Source organism: Protopterus annectens, chromosome 14.part0, assembly GCF_019279795.1.
Source record: "Protopterus annectens isolate FY-2018-M chromosome 14.part0, PAN1.0, whole genome shotgun sequence".
NCBI classification, from domain to species: Eukaryota; Metazoa; Chordata; order Ceratodontiformes; family Protopteridae; genus Protopterus; species Protopterus annectens.
Window position 1 is genome coordinate 996,183,964 of NC_056748.1, and position 23,636 is coordinate 996,207,599.

The 23,636-nt window shown below is 42.1% G+C and overlaps 1 protein-coding gene across 2 annotated transcripts in view; it reads right to left on the reverse strand.

Annotated features, from left to right (window-relative positions):
• MTG1 (mitochondrial ribosome associated GTPase 1) overlaps positions 1–23,636 on the reverse strand; it is a 399,555-nt gene that overhangs the window by 199,934 nt on the left and 175,985 nt on the right. For both annotated transcript variants that reach the window (XM_044056794.1, XM_044056795.1), the window contains exon 5: positions 2,881–2,937. In XM_044056794.1, coding sequence (XP_043912729.1) covers positions 2,881–2,937 — 57 coding nt within the window. The remainder of the gene's footprint in view (positions 1–2,880; positions 2,938–23,636) is intronic.

The window sequence follows — 23,636 nt, forward strand, 5'->3', positions numbered from 1 at the left end:
TGGCTACTGCTTAATCAGGACATTTTTATTTCTGTTATCTCAGCCTGTGGTAGTGGAAGGCTTAGGAAACACAGGTTGGTGAATCTTTGCAATGTAAGAGGGTGGTGATAGTGCTTTTATGCAGAGACTTGAACCTTCTAGATCTAGGAGGCTTTGGAAGTGATTTCTGACAACTTCAGCATATGTTAGTTGATGGGTACATATACAGATGTGCGGACAGTACTGTGTGGTGCTCACATACATTTGTTTTAAGAGAGGTTTTCCTCCTTGGTGATAAGATATCTGTACCTCTCACAGATCGTATTGTAAGAATCAGGTACGGAATCACTGGTTTCAGCAATAAGTTGCTCTTCAAGGTTAACTAAAGAAAGGACAAAAACAGATTTAACATCCATCTTGTCAAGGTGATTTTGCTTCAATGAGAAGTATCAATGACACAAGTGTTACCAAACAGTCAACTGGATGCTCAGATTTAGAAGGGAGGTTACAAACAATAGTTAAAGATGTTATATTTGATAGCTTACACTATCGATAACTGATGTTTCAGTTCTGCAAGATGGTCAGATATTTGCGTTTTAACACCTTGGTGAAGAAGTGTACACAAGCAGTTAAGACAGGAGTTTAATTATGTTCATAATAAGTAATCTGCAGTTTACAGCACAAGGGGGCTCGCAATGCACAAGTGGAGGCAGTGTTGAATAGTGACTGAGAAGTCAGACAGCTGTAAAGGTGAATGATATGGCGATGCTAATACTGCTGACAGAGATGATTTAGTTTCATCCAATCTAATCAAACAGCAACATACACAACACTACTTATTTCAGAGCATATTGACAATGCCTTACAATCCATCAGTGGTCCCTTCACCGTATGATGCATTTTAACATTTACCACTACTTACATAACAAGGAACATCCACAGACTGTACACACTTACAGCTGAATAAAACACTACAGACTGAGATGCTCCCACTCTAAACCTTGGCATACACAGTGGAAAAAAATACCACACAACAGTACCTTGTAAGATAACGATCTTAGAAATAATGAGACAGCATGCATAAATACTGCACAGGCCGAACATTTACCATTCACTACTGTTAATGCTCCTAAAAATAATACTAATAACATATGTCAGGTACACCACCCCTATATTCCCTTTACTTGTATATACTAACTCCACGGCTGCACAACCGTGTTCAAAAGTGAATTTCCATACTCAGTGCCAAAAGTAACCAAACCATCATTCAAATTAGGTGCATGATGCACTCTACTACTAAAAGTGCCAGTCCGTAACATGGTTAATCAATTCAGAAAATGTAGCCCATATTATACATGCATATACAGAACTATAATGGTGAAGCAAATAAATAAATAAAAGCATTATTTATACATATTTAGAATAGATAAGAAGAAGGAGAATGAAAGGGTCCAGAACACCAAGGTTACAGAAGATATGGACAAAAATGTAATAAAATAAAATAAACTATTAGGGGAAACATTTTACTACCACGAGGAGAAATGTAGTCTGCAAGAAAATGTTGCAAATCAGAGTCAAAGTTCATGAACTGGCTATTATAAGCAGATCAATGGCATAAAGTAACCAAAGCAGGACTAGAGATACCACCCCTTCATATCGTCCATTTTAGTCAACAACAATATTATTAGTAAGGATGGAACAGACAGACAGTCCTCATCACAGAATTACCTTAATCAGCTGTTCCAAAATAATCTGTGAAGCTTTGCTGTCATATATTGTGGCTCCACATGTGAAACCAACAAACATCATTCCCACGTTGCAGCAGTGTTAAAATGAGCAGCTCTGACCAGAATACTAAATTTTTCCAGGGGGGGGTCTGCACATCTACCATACCCCATCTTTCTAGTAGCATCTGCATGGCATGCAATGGTGGTCACCTAAGGTGTGGCTACAAATGCTCCCTCTCATGGCATGCCACCCAAATGCTTGCAGTGAAACACATCAGGAATTAAACTCAAGGTTTCACCATAAAGATCTACTTGGGTAAAATAAATGAAGAAGGGAAACGCAGCACTGCTTCCTGTATAATGTGATGGTTGCCACTGATGGCTTTCTATGGCACCAGCAAACAAATGGAATGACTTTCACCCAGTGCTACTGCCACCTAGTGGTTCATGCTTAGGTGGTGCTGCGGTAGCGTTGTCGCCTCACAGTTAGACGTTGCCCGTTCAATTCTCAGTTAGAGCGTCTTCTGTGTGGCGAAATGCGTGAACGGGCGTTCCTTCATTGAAGGTTGTGCGTTAGGCCTGGCAAGCCAGCACGTAAAACTCTACTGCCAATCATTAGCAGACCGGAGTTCTGCTGTGGCGACCCCTAACCGGGAAAAGCCGAAAGACACAAACCAACAAACATGCTGACTATGACAGTCTCATGATCAATCACTCACTTTTAGACACCAACATAATGTATATATCATTCAAAGCCATCAAGGGTATGGATGTACAATCTACTTTTTGTTTTAAATTAACCTCGGACTTTCCAATACATTTATTTGCATTTGCTAGTGAAGCAAGTACAGTAAACAATTCAATGTCCAAAATTCAGGCATATCTTAGGACATTACACAAGACAAATCAAAGAAGTAAGCATAGTACAGATCATGAAGAGTAAAGAAGAGATAACATTTACAAAGGAAAATAATACATTGTAAATGCAGGCAGATAAAGCAGAATATAAAAAGTAGTAGTAGACGAGAGGTTGGTCACCTCAAAAAATTACAGTTCATCTTAAGGTAAATAAAAATGAGGTAAAAGAGCTAACTCAGAGGTCAGTCAGGTAAGTAAATATGAAAGTGTTATCTAGAAGACAAGAAAAGAAAAAGGTGAGTTAAAATGATCTTACCTCAGCTCGCTGATATCTTGGACTACTCTGAATTAGCTCCGTAGCAAGTGGGACAATCTGAAAAAACACAGTGATGACACCTCACTATAAACTCTTCAGTAAAACATGAGTACACTTGATATTTTGTTAAAAAAGTAAGAGTATTAGGGTGACTCACTTTAAACCACATATTCACAAGAATATCCACATTCATGCATTTTTCTACTATAATTGAATTAATATTTTCAGGTTAATTCCTTCAATCTACCTATTTAATTACAGTTATTAATTTTTATTTTACTGTGCAGGTAAGTGGCTGGATTGGACTGAGTCCTTTTTCAGTCATGACCTAAATGCAGCAAACAAAATATATAAAACACACTTGCATACAGCCAATAGAACGTACAGTGAACAGTAGCATATGGCACAATCTGAACCTTCTGAAAGATGACAAGGAAGCTAAACTATCATAGATATCAACAGTAAACGGTAACAAATATCTGTCCATCCACTGCTCTCCAGTGGCATCCTGCTCCTATAATGACCCCATTAACAGTCACCATCATTCATAGTCTTTGCAAAACAAGTAAATATGTAATGAAAGTAGACAGCCAAGCCATACACACACAGACAGTAACACACACACACACACACACACACACACACACACACACACACACACACACCAATCCACCTATCCCATGTCTCTGGGATATGAGAAGAAACTGTACTATGCATAGACAACCCACACGAACAAAAGCAAAACATGCAGACCTTGTACAGAAGGAACCCCAACCAAGAACCAAACCAGAGAACCAAAGGCTGTGCCACAATACTATTACTTACTACACCACTGAGACCTTCAACTGTTAAGCTACAATAATGAAACACACACATTTAGTCTGTTTCAGGAGGTGATGATTAACATTGTTAGTAAATTTAACTAAAGGAGGTAGTGATATGACAATAATGGAAAGTGAGTTCCGGACCATGAATCCTGCAGCACAGAGAATGCTCTTGGATGGTAGTTGATGTTATGGAAGATTTAAGCATCTTTGCAACATTTCTGAAGGACAGTGTACAGGGAAAGGAGAAGCAATGACCCAGGATATAGGGGGCATAAAAACTACGGAGTAAAGCAAAAAGGGTTTCTCTCTGCTCTACTGACACTTTACTGCTTTAAGTGTAAAAGTGTAATACAGTGGTTGTCCTCCCTAAAAGTCTGCTGAATGAGAATCGCAATCTTGTTCAGGTCTTTTTGAAGTCTGGAAATATCTGAAGGCAAGTGTGTGCATTAATGATGAGCAGTGCAACTTCCAGAGCTAGAAGTGCCCACTTCCCTACAGCTGTCCTTGTGTCCATAATTAAGTCAGATACCCTACAACAGTTCTTGGCTGACACATTTCAAACAATCCTATTCACTTGGACATAACTGTGTGGTGTGACATGTTTGTAGTGGTCCACAACTTCAATGCAACCATCCAGAGGTCTAATTCTGACAAAGTTCTAATCAAGACAATGTTCACCAGTGAGAAATTCTGAATATGACTGAATATGATGGTATTTTTTTCATTCAGGATTATTGTTGGCCACCTTTGCCCCAACCAGTAATAAACTGAAGAAGGGAAAGAACATTTAACACTTTTAATGTCCTCTACAATCTATTCAGAAAGATGCATGGTAAGTTTATCTGCTTTCAGAACTGCCTTGATGTCAGCACTGCAAATGATGGGAGAAATTGAAACAGTGAGAAGCAGAGTTTTGAAGAAATTATTCTGCATGACCCCATTTTTAAAGAGTCTGAGGACAATACCCTGTAGGACCCCTTAGTAAGATGCTGAGGACCGCATATGGACTTATTTTACACTCAAACTACACCCAGATAAAAAGTTAACATACTGAGATACAGCAGAGATTTCAGGCTCACACACTTCATCTCTGTAACAAGTCTGCTATGAGACACTCTGTCAAACTCCTTGGTCAGGTCTAGAAATACCACTCCAATCAATTCCCCAGACTGCACAACTTTATAGCAGGAGATTGTGCTGTAGTAGTGTTATGATTTTTTATACAATGACTGCTCATTGCTATTCAAAAACAAGCCTGCTGATTGGACAGTCCAATCAGTGTACCCAGTGAATTCAAACATTTGTCAAAAGAAAAAAGTCCAGCTGCTAAAGTACCATTAGCATATACTAGGGGAGAGCAAAATACAAGAAAAATCGGGTATGTTCTGCAAATCTAAATAAAGAGAAACATACAGGATTATCCTTGTACTTCACTGCTGTCCCTCATAAAATCTTGACCTATTAAACATTATAGCAGAGTGGCCTCAGACCCAACAGACATGTGAACAGTGGTTGCATTTGTAGGTAGGCCAGAAACCATGTTAGTCTGCTGAGGGGTTACACCAGAGGGTTCAAGTCTAGGAGTTGCCAGGCCAGGCAACTGCAAAGGTACCTCACCAAGGTTGTCAGTTGACTTAATAGTGGTTGCCAGAGCTTTTTGGGAAATATCAGGGTCCACTGCCTTTTTGTCTTTCTGCTTTTTCAGAATGATGCTAGCAAACACTGGAGTCTGCGGAAGCCCTCGGGTAGCAGTGGATTGTGACACCACCCAGAAAGCTGAAGAAGAGGACTCCATATGGGCGGCAAGTACTTTGGCCCAAGTTTGAGTTTTTTGCACGCAGTTTTTTTTTTTACAGGACACTTGGACATATCGTGCTGAGGCCCCAAGCATGACAGACAAAAGGGGTGAAAATCTTTATGCATGTTTTACTTCATACACTAACTGTGAGTAAGCTCATCCGGCAGTAATTCTGTAAGAAAGTCTAGCACCAGAGGGAGTTCAAGACCACCGTTAACAAGAGGATGATGTTGTTGTTGTCTTTCAGCTTTTTCCGGTTAGGGGTCGCCACAGTGGAACTCCGGTCCGCTAATGATTGGCAGTAGATTTTCACGAACGCTGAGGTGCCAGCTCGACATTCAACCTTCAACGAAGGCACGCCCATTTACGCATGTCTTTCGAACGCCCACCCAACTGCGGGGGAGGACATGCAGACTCCACACAGAAGGCACTCCCCGCATTCCAGCTGAGAATCGAATGAGAAAACCTCTTGCTGTGAGGCAACAATGCTATCGCTGCACCACCGATATGATGTGGAATTAATAAATTCTTTCCGAGAAGGATATGCTAAAAAGTAGGAGCCAGGGCAGGACTAGCACAGATCAAAGATTAAGGAGTTGTAAAAGAAGGCCACCAATAGTCAATCATCCAGGTACACAAGCAACAGGAGATTCTGATTCTAAAGAGTACAGGTCACCCTTCTCAGGCATCTGATACAAAATATTTATTTCAATTTGTTGCACAGAAATGTCCAACTGGGAAAACTAAACATTTTCAGCAGCATCCCAGGGAAAAGGGCACCACAGAATAATATCCCATATTACATTTCAAAGCAAACTTTACAGTAATACTCCATACACTGAGTGATGCAACCCAGGAGTACACCTGCTGCCAGAGTGCTGTCTTACACAGATTACCTTGCATAACAACTGTACCCAATTTCAACACAAACCTGGTGACAGGACACATTATTATGACATATTCACTAACACGGCTCCAGACCTACCTACTGGGTGGGGTCTAATGCAATATGCTTATCAAAACTGTGGAAAAGGAAGTGAAGACAACATCCAAGTTATAATGTTTTGGAAAGGTGTGCAAGGTGAACCAGGCAGATAACTCAAAGATATTGTGCAATAACACGTTCTTTAAACAGCCTACATTGGTTGCCACTGCCCCACTGCAGTGGAGACCACTTCAGGAAAGATCCAAGAGATTTGCTGGGCTTCTCATACAAGAAAGAACAAAAAATATCCAAAGGAAACAAAAACGTTGCTTGCCTTCAATCAGAGGTCCTGTACTGTTCATATAGTAATGGCATTGTCTGGGAATGCAGGAGGCAGTCATCAGAATAAGACTGAGCTGGAAAGAAGGCATGAAATTATAAAGACTAGTTCAGAATATGGAAAAAAAGGCCAATTTAAGAATAAAGAAAGGATTAAAATAAAGAAACACCCTATCATTGAGGGAAATTAAACAAGACTGTTAAGTAGATATGGCTTATAATTCAGAGATATACAGGGCTCAATTATCAGTAACAGGCAAAATGTCTTTCAAGAGAGAAACGTAAGTTCAGCTGAAATGATAGATTCAAAATCCAAAAAAATTAAGGCTCTACAGATGAACTAGGAATCACAGAGGAGGACTAAACAGAAAAAAGCCCCTTAGAAAAGTTTTACAATCCTAAAAGCAGGCCTGGCCAGAGTCACGTATACCATCATAGAAGTTAGATATGGGCAAGTGATGAAACAACACTCAAATGCAGCAATGACGTTAACTACTCCCGAATGACTGCTGGGTCACGATGTTGCAGCAGAACCCTTGTCAATTAGTCAGCAAAGGAAGTGTACCCATTTGCTGCCAAAACTATTAGAGTAAAATGTTTTTGTGCATTTCTGAGCATATGGAGTACTTCCTCATAAAGAAGAAGGGGCTATGACTATTACGGGATCTGAAAGAGCAATTCTGTTAGACTAAGTGCATTCAAGGAAGCAAGTAGGATATGCAACTGAAATATGTGTAAGGAGTGTTTAGCTGTAGGAAAGTTTAAACTGGAGATGGACTTTCTGAAGTAGGGTCAGAACCCAGGGCTGACTAACCCAAAACATTGCTAGAAGGATCAAATGGGTCAACATCATGTTGACTCTGGTCAAAACATGTGTAATTAAGAGTAACTGGGGAGAAGCACAGCAAAGTCTGTCTGACCACAGCTATCCAACCCTGACTTCATTATAGATGGAAGACAAAAGTGAAAACTTGCACTTGGCAACAGTGAGGGATGCAAAGACATTTGCCATAAGGTACCCCTCAAATGGAATAAGTACTGCGCATGCCTTAACAAACAATGACCATTAATAAGGGCTGAAAAAAATCTTTGCTTCGATAATCCACCACTGATCCATCTCTACCTACAATGTGGGCTGCTCAAATAGAGAAAACCCATGGTGTAACATCCATTAACCCATTACCAAAGAAACACGGCATCTTTGTACAGAAATTAAGAGAACATGCCCCTCCCCTAAATGCTGATGTATCACACTAGATGTCAACCGGCTTAATGTATCAATATATTACCACCTGGCAAAAATGCTGGAAAGTGATGATCAAATGCTGAGGCAATGAGTCCAACATGGAGCACATGCCATGGCTTGAATGGTATTGCAATAATCTCCCCAGCACAGATTGGAACCATGTGTAATGGGTGCAATCTCAACCTACAATTCTAGAAGGGGAAACCCAGCAGCAGATTTCTTATGTAGGTCCACCAAAAAAACAACTGAGGAAGAAAACATTTTAAAAGTAGCCTTAATCTTCCGACTACTGAGATTTTTTTTATCTGTAGCAAGATTTTCAGTTGCAAGCAGGCATAAAACATCACTAGAAAGGTCATTAACATGAGACCTATTACTCAAATATGACACCCTATTCTAAGGTCCAGTGAAGAAGCAGGGGTGTGAGAGGCACATTCCCCTATGTCAGGGGAGCAAAGATGAGAAGACCCCCATCAAAAAGCAGATGGCACCACAAACCATCTACATGGCCAGATGACCCTGTACACCCTGGGAGGGACTGGTACCAACTTATCAATATTTGCCTATGCCTGAGCACATATGTGTACTTCATGTAACTTGCAAACTTCTGTTAATAAAGTTTTCTGTAAAAAACACCTAAATAAACTCAAGTTTAAATAACAGTACTCAGAAACCAGGGGTGGGAAACCACCCCACTCTGGTTTCAAATGTTACAGGCCACCTAAAGATGCCAATAAACAAACTCATCAGTTCCCCAAATTAATGGTCACTGAATGGGGAGGACTGAGAGCTTCAGACCACCTCCTCCTCATGAACATCGGAAACAAGGGCATTTCCTAAGGGAATAAAATAAACCCATCTTTGGGAAAGAAGATGATCAGCTCCTAAACGTCAAACACTATGCAACTATGGTAAGAAAGGCTGTCAAAAAGGCAAAAGAATTTGGAGCTGGCCCATAAAGAAGGCACTATGACATCCAGTGAGCACAGTGAATGCACACACATAGTAGCCTCTGTGGATGCAGTGACAAGGGCAGGAGATTCAACTCGGGACATTTTTGGTGTTTAGGAAACAATGTCAAGTAGGCTGCAAGGAAGCAATGGGGTGCTTGTGGCTGGGCACCAGAACAAAATGTTAGTGACTTCAAGGAATGGCCAATGTGGTGAGGTGCTATGGGGGTGAGTTGCAGTATGTAAGAGTGAATGTTCAGATAACTGAAAGCTCTTTTTCTCTTGTTCCTCAGCCTTTTGGCATGGTACACCAGGGTCTGGGAATTTGTCCTTCCCTGGTGTTGTGCAATCTCAGAACTAGTATATATAGTTATCTGGGGGGTTGGGGGGTTCAGGTGGCTTGCCACCCTGCAAATAATATTGTTATTGCTTTTTTTTTTGTTGTTGTAAAATCTTTTTATATTTGCTCTAAAAATATTGCTCTTTCTATATTCACTCTTTGAAGCATTCAATATTTGATGAAGTAATCGAGGGAATATACTGCTATAGCTTGGCGAGAGGTATTGGGGAAGTACTGCAAGGTATACTACAGATGAGTGAGTAGGTATGGGGGAAGTACTGCAAGGCATACAACAGATGAGTGATTGGGTATGGGGGAAGTACTGCAAGGTATACTACAGATGAGTGAGTAGGTTTGTGGAAGTAGTGCAAGGCATATTGTATTTGAGAGAGGGAGGAGATGTACGATGTACTATCTAGTATACTGTAGCGAAGTGAAGGGATGCCAGTTATACTGTAACTGCTGGGTATCACAAGGCAAGAGGCTTTCAAGCTCAATACTGACAACTCCAGAGTTAAAGATATACCCAATGTCAAGGGGAAGACTAATGCTAGGCTTGGCATCATGGGGTACAGTAACATTTAATTTAAAAGCGGGGGGTACAAAGCCAAGCTGTAAGCAGACAACACATGCAATCCTTGTGACTCAAGATAAGGGGATGACTTTACCTGGAAAAAGGGGCCAATGCCATGGGGAGAATGGCTGTACAAATGCATATACTGAAGCCAGTGATAATGTGCAAGGGAAGAAGACAGGCTTGATTGCCTGAGAGGCAAAACTAGAATCGGAAAAGATGGAGAAGACAGCCCACTAGCTTGAAGGCCAGCAGCAGCACTATAGTGAATTGCAAACACTTCCCTAGGTATCACTAGCTGAGGTATCACACAGTGGTGGCCAAAAATCCCATAACCATTTGTGCTGACTCTCAACACAATGAAGCTGTTCCAGTAATGGTACCCTGGAATGAAACAGGATGGACATTTCAAAGAGAATCACTTTTGTGGAATGCAGAAGGGGAAAAAAAACAATACAATGACCAGCAAGGCAAAATAAATCATTACAAAAGCTGGTTCAGAACTAATTTATTAAAATAAAAACATGGCTCTAACACCTCAGCTAATATTTTCTAAGGAAAAGATCGACTGTAACTCTTACAGGGTTGCTGAGTCATGACAAACTGTCAGACCCAAAAGGCTACCCCTTACCTCTCAAATATTACTCATTATGAGGAATATTCCTGAGTATTATGAGGAATGTTCCTGAGTTTGAGTCTTAAAACCCGTGTAGTTCTGAACTAGATGGCTGGGGAAGGGGGAAGAGTGCAGAGGAATGTACCTAGAATCCCCAAATATAGGTTATGACAAAACTAACTCAGAGGAGGCCAGAGGAGGCCGGTGTTTCAACATTTGTCTTCCCAGTGACACCCTGCCTTGGATAACTCATTCTTCTCTTCCATGCTCACCATTGTAGCAAGTGTTTTTTAAAGCATACATTTCTGTAAAGTTATTTTCCATCAATGCCATGCAACCATGATGAAATGGGTACAGGAGAGATGGCGCTCTGATCCAAGGCAAAGGAGGTGCCTGGAGTGTTGATACAGCTCTCAACTGTCCAGATTTTTGCAACATGCCCAGATTTTTACTTTATATTTTTGTTTTATTCTTCATAAGTTGTGTTTTTCTAGCAAATTACGGAAGATTGAAGTCAAGAAATAATAATATGTATTTTAATTTCAGACTTTACATCGTTCAAAAAATGCATGCTATCATAAAACCTGTTATTCTAGCAACTTTATAAGTATATAAGAGCAACATTTAAAATATATTACTGATTTTGGGTCTTTGTCCTCATTACTTTTGGCTTTGTCCAGATTTCTTGTGATTAGAGTGGGAGAGTTATGAGTGTTGGTCATCAGTGGGAATTTGCTTCCCACAGGAGAAATTATTACAGAAAGGCAAAACAGAACGAAAACATAAAGCAAAAGTATTTTTTATTTAAATCTCTGGATTCCACTGAAATATGTGGAGGGAAAAGAAGGAGCTCTATTCTTACTGAGCAGTGGGAAAGCTCTGGAGAGTTTTGAGAAAACTGCCAAGTTACATGACTGCTAAAGCAGTCAAGGAGATGACCTCAGAATGTCACGACAAAAGGATCCCACTGATCTAGTATGCAGAGCAGTATAACTTACTAACAGGGATTCATGCTTGCACAGTCCTCAGAAATCATATCCTTGTGCACATTAAAAGCAGCCTGATGTGCCAGCTGGTACTGATCTATCAGGCCTACACAGCACATTCAGTAAATAAATGGCAATGAAGAAGAACTAGATCTTCTACAGAGCAAATGGTTTCAAGAGTTGGAATAAAAAGTACAGTTTTGTACCTACCATAAATGTAGATGTTCGAGTGCTGATACAGCTGCAGTAATTACAGATGGGTTCTCTGCCATCAGGCGGGTCCTCGGTCGGCCGAATTCCAAAGTCTAAATCCGGCGTCGGTTGTTGTCGCTTTCTTTCCTGACGTCAGTGCGACAGGGGTATACAAGACACAGCCGACGCCATTTTCTTCAGTCTTTCTTGCCCCAGATGTCAGGTGCCCCCAGAAGGAAGGCAATACATAAATTATATATAATCATGCAATGCAATATAGTCAAAAATCAGTAGTTGCAAGCAAATACACCATAGAAGGATAACCCAATCAGGTTGTATGAGGAGGTGTTAGCCACTAGGCCTTTACCAAGAGGGGAAGGAGGGAGGGAAACCTGTACTGCAGCTGTATTAGCACTCGAACATCTACATTTATGGTAGGTACAAAACTGTACTATGTTCATTTATTTATTTATTTATTTTATTTTATTTTACATTTGTTGACCGGGCTAGTCTAGCTGGACATATATCCGTTTACAGTAGAGGCCCGGGGAGAAAAGCTCCAGTATGGATAAAATTACAGTGATTTATAACAATTATCTTAGTAGATTTATACAAGGTACAAGAGAGGATATCTATAACATTTTATAAAAAAATATTAAGTCAGTTTACAATAAAAACAAGAACTACATACTAAAGTTATTAAGAAATATAGGCATCCCTTAGGGTTCAACTCTCAACTCCAGCAAGCTTCAGGTAGGGCCAGTAAGGGGACAGGAAGGAAAAATAATAAGGTGTATTGAGACATACTTTCAATCGGGATTGGTACAGGGACATAGCCATTGAGAAGTAAGGTGTGCTTTGATTTGTCTTTTGAACAGAGAGGTGGACTGAAGAGTAGCTATTTCTTGAGGGATTAGATTCCAGTGTTTCCCTATCAATTTGAAAATAGTGCATCACCAGCTTTATTATGTGATTTAGTTATGGATACTAGAAACTTGTTGGCAGAGCGAAGTGTGTTTAGGTTCTTATATGGAGAAATAAGTCTAGCCAGGCTTGGAGTATTTTCAGGAAGTGAAGGGTTTTATGAATTATAAGTAGTTGTTGGTAAAGTAGGTGGTTATTTAGTTCTAGCCAATTTAGTTGTTTCAGGTTATAACAATGGTGAGTTCTAAGGGGAGTTGCATTAATGAATCTAGCTATACTGTTATAACAGGTTGAGAGTTTATTGATGTTATTTTTAGATAGTGTGGTATAAATAGTCGAAGCATAAAAAAGGGTGGAGAGCAGGTGGGTCTGAGCAATGGTTTTCTAGTCGCTGGGGTAAGGAAAGGTTTAATTCTATAGAGTGTCCCAATTTTTTTATTAACAGCTTTAATAGTATTTATTTGTTCATCAAAGTTAAGATGGTTGTCAATGGTTACCCCTAATAGCCGAGTGGTATTGTCAGGGTTAATGCAGGTGGAATTATTTGAGGTGATAGTAAAGAGAGGTGTAGGAGATTTGTTAGTAGGAGTAAAGAGAAGAAGCTTTGTTTTTTTGGGATTAAGGAGGAGGCAATGCTGCATAAACCATTTTTCAACGTTATGAAAGGTTGTTTGGGTGATGGACTGGAGAGAGGGAGTATTTATGGCAGAGCAGATCAATGTCGAGTCATCTGCATATTGGATGCAGGTTGCTTGTGGTACGTTCAAATATAGGTCATTAATAAATACTGAGAAAGAAGGGGTCCAAGGATAGATCCTTGTGGAACACCAACATTTACTGGGAGTAAAGATGAAAGGTTGTTTTCCCATAGAACTGCTTGTTGCCTGTTTTCCAGATAGCTTCTAAACCACTGTAAAGTATGAGAGCTTAAGGAGAGGTTGTTAAGTTTATCAAGGAGTATGTTGTGGTTAACCATATCAAAAGCTTTTGATAGATCTATAAATAGAGCAGATGAGAGAAGGTTACTGTTTCGATTTTTATTTATGGAGTCAGCAAAGGACAGAAGGGCAGTTGTAGTACTGTGATGGGGCCTGAAACCATGTTGACAGTCAGCTAGAAGGTTGTTTTGAAGAAGGTAGTTAAGAAATTGTTTGTGTATACACCTTTCCATTATCTTAGCTAATGGGGACAGTAAGGCAATAGGACGATAATTGGATAATTCAGAAGAAGGGCCCCCTTTATGAAGGGGAATTATATGAGATATCTTCCAAACTAAGGGATTTTCCTTTCTGAGATGGTTCTATTTATTAGAATAGATATTGGGTGATAGATAGCTTTGCAGCAATTTGTAAGTATTCAGAAGGAGTTGGTCAGCTGATGGGGTGCATGGTTTTAGTTTTAAGAGAAGCTTATATATGATAGAAGAAGATACAGGTTGGATTTGAAAGACATTGGTAGAGGCTGGCGAGGTATCATGTGAGGATGCAGTAGGTGTTGGTAGTGAGTTTGCTAGTGTTAGAATGGCTTCTGTAAAGTAGTTATTAAAGGCATCTGGGATCAGAGTAGAGGTATTAGTGTTAAATCCTGAGGGGGTAGGAGTAGTAGAATGTCCTGGTTTAAGAAGGTTATTTATACCTGACCAAAATTTTTGAGGGGTATTTTGTGTAGTTTGTTGAAGGTGAAGATAAAATTCCTTTTTGTCTCTAAGAGTGTCTTTCTTGGTAGTATTTCTTAACTGTTTGTAGAGGAGATGGTCAGATGGAGATCTGCATCGTGCATACAGCTGCAGTAATTACAGATGGGTAGAATCCCAAAGCTACGCACAGGGTGGTAGGCACTAGGTGGAAAGTACAGTTTTGTACCTACCATAAATGTAGATGTTCGAGTGCTAATACAGCTGCAGTAATCACAGATGGGTTCTCTGCCGTCAAGCGGGTCCTCGGTCGGCCGAATTCCAAAGTCTTGGTCCAGCGTTGGTTGTCGTCGCTCTCCTCCCTGACGTCAGTGCGACAGGGCTATATAAGACACAGCCGACGCCATATTCTTCAGTCTTTCTTGCCCCAGATGTCAGGTGCCCCCAGAAGGAAGGCAATACATAAATTATATATATATATATATATATATATATATATATACACATAAATATATATTCAAGCAATGCAATGTAATCAAAAAACAGTAGTTGCAAGCAAATACATCATAGAAGGATAACCCCAAATTAGGTTGCAAGAGGAGGTGTTAGCCACTAGTCCTTTACCAAGAGGGGAAGGAGGGAGGGAAACCTGTACTGCAGCTGTATTAGCACTCGAACATCTACATTTATGGTAGGTACAAAACTGTACTATGTTCATCGTGCATACAGCTGCAGTAATCACAGATGGGTAGAATCCCAAAGCTACGCACAGGGTGGTAGGCACTAGGTGGAACTGGGATGAGCCAGAATGCCCTGCAACACAGCAGTGGCAAAGCCTGCTCTAGTTTTGGAATATAAAGGCAGATGGTAGTGTTTTGTGAAGGTAAGCACAGAACTCCAAGTGGCTGCCTCCAAAATATCTTTGGTAGGAACTCCTCTAAGGAAGGCTGTAGAGGTAGCTGTGGCCCTGGTGGAGTGGGATCTGATGCCTGTAGGGACAGATTTTCCATGATAGGAGTAACAAAACCGTATGCAGTGGCCTATCCATTTTGAAATTGTCTGTTTGGTAACTGGCTTCCCTTGAGCTCCTACAGCATAGGACACAAAAAGTTGTTCTGATTTTCTGAAAGGCTTTGTTTTGTCCAAATAGTAACGTAGCTGTCTATGGATGTCTAAGGAGTGTAGCAGCCTTTCCCCTTTGTTTTGAGGATTAGGGTAAAAGGTAGGTAAGTGAATAGCTTGATTTAAAGCTACCCTGGATACTACTTTAGGCATAAATGATGGATTGGTTCGAAGGGAAACCCTGTCCTGATGGAAGATGAGAAAGGACTGCACAGCCATGAGGGCTTGTAGTTCCGAAACCCTATGAGCTGAAATAATGGCCAGAAGGAAAGCTGTTTTCCAGGACAGATATTGCAAATCTGTTGAGGCAGCTGGTTCAAAAGGAGCCAATGTTAATTTTTCTAAAATGTAATTAAGATCCCAGGCTGGCACAGGTTGCTTCCTTGGTGGTCTTATATTTTTAGCCCCTCTGAGGAACTGTCTTAAGAGAGGGTGAGAGAATAAGGGTGGATCCGTGTTGAATTCTGCAGAAATGGCTGAGGTGTGGATTTTTATGGAGGAAAATGAAAGTCCACTGTTCAGCAACTCAGCTAGATACTGTAGTACCGGAGGCAAATTCAGTTTTCTAGGGTCCTGGCCTTTTTTCTCATTCCAAGAGCAAAACCGTTTCCATTTTGCGGAGTAAGCCTTTCTAGTAGATGGCCTTCTGGCCTCCAAAATGATGTCCTGCACCTCTTTGGGGAGTAGTGTCTGATGAGGTGTTAAGGAATTTTCCATGCAGCTAGATTGAGTGTTTTCAGCTGGCTGTGAAGAGTTTTGTAGCTGTGCTGAGTCAGCAGAAGAGGCATTAGAGGTAGGGGCCAGGGAGGAGTATGTGTTAGGCTCCTCAAGAGTGGATACCAGTGTTGCCTCGGCCAGTCTGGAGCAATCAATATCATCTTCGGTCTGTCTGTTCTTGCTTTCAAGAGCACCTTGGGCAGAAGAGGCAGAGGTGGGAAAGCGTAAACTGTCCATGCTGTCCAAGTGAATGACAGGGCGTCCACTCTCCAGGCCTTTGGATGAAAGGTCCTTGAACAAAACTTTTCCAATTGATGATTCCTGTGGGAGGCGAAGAGATCTATGTCTGGCCTCCACCACGCTTGGATTATTTTTGTAAACAATTGAGGATGCAACTTCCATTCGTGTGGATCTGTCATATTTCTGCTTAGATTGTCTGCCAGCGTGTTTTCCAAACCTGGCAAGTACTGTGCTTGAAGTTCGATTTGCCATTCCAGAGCCAAGTTCCAAAGTGTCATGGCTAGTCTGCACAAGTGGTATGAATGTGTTCCTCCTTGTTTGTTTATGTACCACATTACTGTGGTGTTGTCTGTTCTTATCAATAACTGTCCTGGATGCAGGAGGTCCTTGAAAGCTGTAATTGCATTTATCACTGCTAGCATTTCTTTTTGATTGATGTGAAGGTGCTTTTCTTTTTGGGACCATTTGCCCTGAATGCACCTGTCTGTCATGTGCGCCCCCCAGGCGTAATCTGAGGCGCCTGTTGTGATGACTTGATTTGCTTGAGGCTTGCAGAATGGGAGACCTGTGTTTGTTTGGCATGCTTGGGCCCACCATAGGAATTCCTTTTGCAAACATGGAATTATTGGTATTATTGTTTCCAAACTGTGGCTGTGTTGAGACCATAGGTTTTTTAGGTACCATTGAAGTTTTCTCATATGCAACTTTGCACATGGGATTAAAAGAATGCAAGATGCCATGAAGCCCAGAGCCTGCAGGATTTTCCTTGCAGTAAGCCTGGTACAATTTGCTAGCATTTTGAAGTACTGAGTTAGTTGCCCCTGTTTTTCTGGCGTAAGATAGGCCATCTGGGTGTTTGTGTCCAAGTTGGCACCCAGGAAAATTATTTTCTGAGATGGTGTTAGTCTGGATTTCTCTTTGTTGATTGTGTATCCCAGAGAGTTCAGTAACCGTGTTGCATAAGCCAGATGATCCAGAAGTATGTGCTTGCTGTCTACTTGGATCAGGCAGTCATCCAAATAAGGGTAAATTTGTATCCCCTGAAGTCTGCAGTAGGCAATTACTGATGCCAGGCATTTCATGAATACTCTGGGTGCAGTAGATAAGCCAAAGGGCAATGCAGAGAATTGATAGTGGATTGAACCTGCAAGAAATCTGAGGTATCTTCTGCAGCTTTGTCTGATTGGGACATGCAGGTATGCCTCCTTGAGGTCCAATGTTACCAGCCAAAACTCCTTGCCCAGCATGGGAAGAAGCTGCTGTAATGTGAGCATCTTGAATTTTGGTACGAGTAAGAATGTGTTTAGGATGGATAAGTCCAAAATGGGTCTCCAGAAGGTTCCTTTCCTTGGTACCAGAAATAGCCTGGAATAAAAACCTTGGCCTTGTTCGTGAGTAGGTACCTCTTGAATAGCTTTCATGTCTATGAGCTTTGAAATTTGTAGTTGTGCCTCTGCCCTTTGATTGTGTGGCAGGTTTGGCATGCCTCTCATTTTTGGTAGAGTGTGAAAATGAAATCTGTAGCCTCTGTCTATAACGTCCAGGATCCATTTGTCTGTTGTGACAATATGCCAATTTCTTGTAAATAATGCCAGCTTTCCTCCCAAAGGTGCTGCCAGCTGAGACTTGCTTGGCGTGGAAAGGAGGAAGTCATTGGGTTTGTTTCCTGTATTTTTGTGCACTGTCTTCGCCACCTCTTGGTGCTGGAGTTTGCCATTGCCTGCCTCTATATGATCCTTGTGATTGTCCTCTGCCCCTTGAGTGCCTGTATCTACCTCTTTGGGGCTTGTCCGTGGCTGGATAGGACCATTTCATAGAAGTCCAATTTCTGCTAAAACGTGGTGGTTGAACCTGCAGAAAAGCTTTGACAGATTGCATAGATTTGGCTTTTTCTTCCATTTTCCGTAGTATCTCCTCAGCATTAGTACCAAATAGCACATCCATTTGTAAAAAAGCATCTAATAGTTTAGCTTTCACATGATCAGGCAAGATTTGTTCCCTAAGCCATGCATGTCTACTAATAACTGATCCTGTAACAGCAGCTCTACTTGAGGCCTCTAGGGCATCATAACCACATTGTAAGGTGTGTTTACCCACTTGTTCTGCACTATGCATCATATCCTGCAACTCCTTCAAATCTTGTTGTTCAGGTTGAGACATTTTATTTCTTAATTGTGATAACAGAAACTGCTGATATTTAAGCATATGAAACTGACAATTTAAGGCCCTCATGGCTAGGGTTGCCGAGGTATACACCTTTTTTCCCCACCTTTCCTTTCGGAAGGTAGTGGATTCTTAGCAGTAGAGGCCTTCATTCCCTTGGGGCCTTGAGAAATGGTTTCAGGGTCAGCATTATGGCTTTTGTACAGAAATTGGTGAGAGTTAGGAACTCTGTAGTACCTATCAGGCTTGACTGGGGCAGGAGGCAGGGAATCCGGATTAAGGCAAGCCTCCGAATAAACATCATCCAGGACATCCAAGACAGGAGGAATAGCCAGAGGTCTGTGTTGAGGTAACAAAAGAAATTCCCTAAGTCTTTTCTTGGAATCAGAAAAGTCTTGGCCTTCCCAATGGAAGTGTTCCCTCAAGGTGTGCAAGGTTTGCCCAAAAGAAAAATCCTCAGGAGGAGATACAGAGGGAATGGACTGCTCCGCATCAGAATCTTCAAAAGGGGAGAAAGAGTGTTCCTCTACATCAGAATGATCTGAAAAAATGGAGCCCTGATCCGAAGAGGGAAAATCTTCCTCCAATCTGGGTCTCTTGTCTGGAGGGGGTTGAGAACCCCTGATAAGAGTAATTAAATCCTCAGCCATTTTAAGCATCTGCTTTTTAAGCATGGGGCCTGGAGATGGGCCCTGTGCAACAGGCCTCTTGGGTTGCCTGGCTGATTTGGACTTAGTAAAGGCCTTAATTGAAAAGGAAGATGAGGGTCTAAAGACACCATGGGTGGAAGTGGACCTGTCCACATTAGGAGGCTCAACGCTCACAGTGGCTTCGGTGGTTGTAGTCTGGGTATGGGCTGAGGTACCTGCGGTCTCGGTTACAGAAGACCCCGCCAAAGAAGTGTCGTCGGTAGTCAGGGACTGCATAGGCGTCTCGCTGAGAACCGGACCACGTGTAGCCAGTTTTGGCATGGCGTCGGTGGGGACCGCGGAGCTCGCATGCCGGTCTTTGTCCTTGCGTTTTTATGGACAAAACAGTAGTCGGAGTCTCCGACGACATTTTATAATCAAAGGCTTTACCGAAAAAGTGTTGGGCGAACTCCGCCCGACGCTTAATAGTGCGCTTATTGAAAGTAGCGCCGGCGACAGCCCGAGACGTCGTGGTCTGGGCCTAAACAAGGTATGCAGAGGGAATGGAAATCCTTATGCGGTATTTGCTTCCCACAAGAAATACAATTGTTAACTTTTTCTGACATCGGTCTGAGGCAAGAAAAAATTCCCCAACGGGGTACTTAGCTTTAATGAAGACTTCGGTTTCCAATTTTTCGTAAATTCAGGAGCTGGCCGACCGGCACTTGCGAACTGCTTCTGCTTCTGGCACCGCGTGACAAAAAAGACTGAAGAATATGGCGTCGGCTAGGTCTTATATACCCCTGTTGCACTGACGTCAGGGAGGAGAGCGACGACAACCGACGCCGGACCAAGACTTTGGAATTCGGCCGACCGAGGACCCGCCTGACGGCAGAGAACCCATCTGTGATTACTGCAGCTGTATGCACGATGAACATCTGGGATGAGCCAGAATGCCCTGGAACACAGCAGTGGCAAAGCCTGCTCTAGTTTTGGAGTATAAAGGCAGGTGGTAGTGTTTTGTGAAGGTATGCACAGAACTCCAAGTGGCTGCCTCCAAAATATCTTTGGTAGGAACTCCTCTGAGGAAGGCTGTAGAGGTAGCTGTGGCCCTTGTGGAGTGGGATCTGATGCCTGTAGGAACAGATTTGCCATGAAAGGAGTAACAAAACCGTATGCAGTGGCCTATCCATTTTGAAATTGTCTGTTTAGAAATTGGCTTCCCTTGAGCTCCTACAGCATAGGACACAAAGAGTTGTTCTGATTTCCTGAAAGGCTTTGTTCGGTCCAAATAGTAACGTAGCTGTCTATGGATGTCTAAGGAATGTAGCAGACTTTCCCCTTTGTTTTGCGGATTGGGGTAAAAGGTAGGTAAGTGTATGGCCTGATTTAAAGCTACCCTGGATACTACCTTAGGCATAAATGACGGGTTGGGTTCTTAGGGAAACCCTGTCCTGATGGAAGATGAGAAAGGGCTGCACAGCCATGAGGGCTTGTAGTTCCGAGACCCTACGAGCTGAGGTAATAGCCAGAAGGAAAGCTGTTTTCCAGGACAAATATTGCAAATCTGTTGAGGCAGCTGGTTCAAAAGGAGGCAATGTTAATTTTTCTAGAATGTAATTAAGATCCCATGCTGGTATTGGTTGTTTCCTTGGAGGTCTTATATTCTTAGCCCCTCTGAGGAACTGCCTTAAGAGTGGGTGAGAGAATAAGGGTGGATCTGTGTTGTATTCTGCAGAAATGGCTGAGGCATGGATTTTGATGGAGGAAAATGAAAGTCCGCTGTTCAACAGCTCAGCTAGATACTGTAATATCTGAGGCAAATTCAGTTTTCTAGGATCCTGTCCCTTTTTCTCATTCCAGGCGCAAAACCGTTTCCATTTTGCAGAATAAGCTTTTCTAGTAGATGGCCTTCTGGCCTCCAGAATGACATCCTGCACCTCCTTGGAGAGTAGGGTCTGCTGTGGTGCTAAGGAATTTTCCATGCAGCCAGATTGAGTGTTTTCAGCTGACTGTGAAGAGTTTTGTAGCTGTGCTGAGTCAGGAGAAGAGGCATTAGAGGTAGTGTCCAGGGCGGAGAATGTGATAGGCTCCTCAGGAGTGGGTACCAGTGTTGTCTTGGCCAGTCTGGAGCAATCAGTATCATCTTTGGTCTGTCTGCTCTTGTTTTCAAGAGCACCTTGGTCAGTAAAGGTAAAGGTGGGAAGGCGTAAACTGTCCTTGCTGCCCAACTGAAAGAAAGGGCGTCCACTTTCCAGGCCTTTGGATGATATGTCCTTGAGCAGAATTTTGTCAATTGATGATTCTTGTGGGAGGCAAAGAGATCTATGTCTGGCCTTCCCCATGCTTGGATTATCTTTGTAAACACTTGAGGATGCAACTGCCATTCGTGCGGGTCTATCATATTTCTGCTTAGATTGTCTGCCAGCGTGTTTTCCAAACCTGGCAGGTACTGTGCTTGAAGCTCGATTTTCCATTCCAGAGCCATGTTCCAAAGTGACATGGCCAGCCTGCACAGGGGGTATGAATGTGTTCCTCCTTGTTTGTTTATGTACCACATTACTGTGGTGTTGTCTGTTCTTATCAATAATTGTCCTGGATGCAGGAGGTCCTTGAAACTGTAATTGCGTTTATCACTGCTAGCATTTCCATTTAATTGATGTGAAGGTGCTTTTCTTTTTGGGACCATTTGCCCTGAATGCACCTGTCTGTCATGTGTGCCCCCCAGGCGTAGTCTGAGGCGTCTGTTGTGATGACTTGATTTGCTTGAGGCTTGCAGAATGGTAGACCTGTGTTTGTCTGGCATGCTTGGGCCCACCATAGGAATTCCTTTTGCAAACATGGAATTAATGGTAATATTGTTTCCAAACTGTGGCTGTGTTGAGACCATATGTTTTTTAGGTACCACTGAAGTTTCCTCATATGCAACTTTGCACATGGGATTAGAAGAATGCAAGATGCCATGAAGCCCAGAGCCTGCATGATTTTCCTTGCAGTTAGCCTGGTACAATTTGCTAGCGTCTTGAAGTACTGAGTTAGTTGCCCCTGCTTTTCTGGCGTAAGATAGGCCATCTGGGTGTTTGTGTCCAAGTTGGCACCCAGGAAAATTATTTTCTGAGATGGTGTTAGTCTGGATTTCTCTTTGTTGACTGTGTATCCCAGAGAATTCAATAACCGTGTCACATAAGCCAGATGTTCCAGAAGAATGTGTTTGCTGTCCGCTTGGATCAGGCAATCGTCCAAAGAAGGGTAAATCTGTATCCCTTAAAGTCTGCAGTAGGCAATTACTGATGCCAGGCATTTCGTGAATACTCTGGGCGCAGTAGATAAGCCAAAGGGCAATGCAGAGAATTGATAGTGGATTGAACCTGCAAGAAATCTGAGGTATCTTCTGCAACTTTGTCTGATTGGGACATGCAGGTATGCCTCCTTGAGGTCCAATGTTACCAGCCAAGACTCCTTGCCCAGCATGGGAAGAAGCTGCTGTAAGGTGAGCATCTTGAATTTTGGATGCAGTAGAAATGTGTTTAGGATGGATAAGTCCAAAATGGGTCTCCAATCGGTTCCTTTCCTTGGTACCAGGAATAGTCTGGAATAAAAGCCTTGACCTTGTTCGTGCATAGGTACCTCTTGAATAGCTTTCATGCCCATGAGCTTTGAAATTTGTATTTGAGCCTCTGCCCTTTGATTGTGTGGCAGGTTCAGCATGCCTATCATTTTTGGAAGAGTGTGAAAATGAAATCTGTAGCCTCTGTTTATAATGTCCAGGATCCATTTGTTTTTTGTGACAATATGCCAATTGTTTGAAAATAATGCCAGCTTTCCTCCCAAGGGTGCTGCCACCTGAGCCCCGCTTGGCCTGCAAAGGGGAAAGCCATTGGATTTGTTTCCTGTATTGTTGTGCACTGTCTTCGCCACCTCTTGGTGCTGGAGATTGCCATTGTCTGCCTCTATATGATCCTTGAGATTGTCCTCTGCCCCTTGCGCGCCTGTATCTACCTCTTTGGGGCTTGTCCGTTGCTGGAAAGGACCAGTTTTTTGAAGGCCAATTTCTGCTAAAACGTGGTGGTTGTACTTGTAGAAAGGCTTTGACAGTTTGCATAGATTTAGCTTTTTCTTCTATTTTCCGTAATATCTCCTCAGCATTAGTACCAAATAATACATCCTTTTGTAAAGGGGTATCTAGTAGTTTAGCTTTAACATGATCAGGCAAGGTTTGTTCCCTAAGCCAAGCATGTCTACGAATGACTGATCCTGTAGCCGCAGCTCTACTTGAGGTTCCTAGAGCATCATAGCCACATTGTAAGGTGTGCTTACCCACTTGTTCTGCACCATGAATCATATCCTGTAACTCCTTCAAATCTGGTTGTTCAGGTTGTGACATTTTACTCTTTAATTGTGATAACAGAAACTGCTGATATTTAAGCATATGGAACTGACAATTTAAGGCCCTCATGGCTAGGGTGGCCAAGGTATATACCTTTCTTCCCCACCTTTCTAAGGATCTAGACTCTCTCTCGGAAGGTAATGGATTC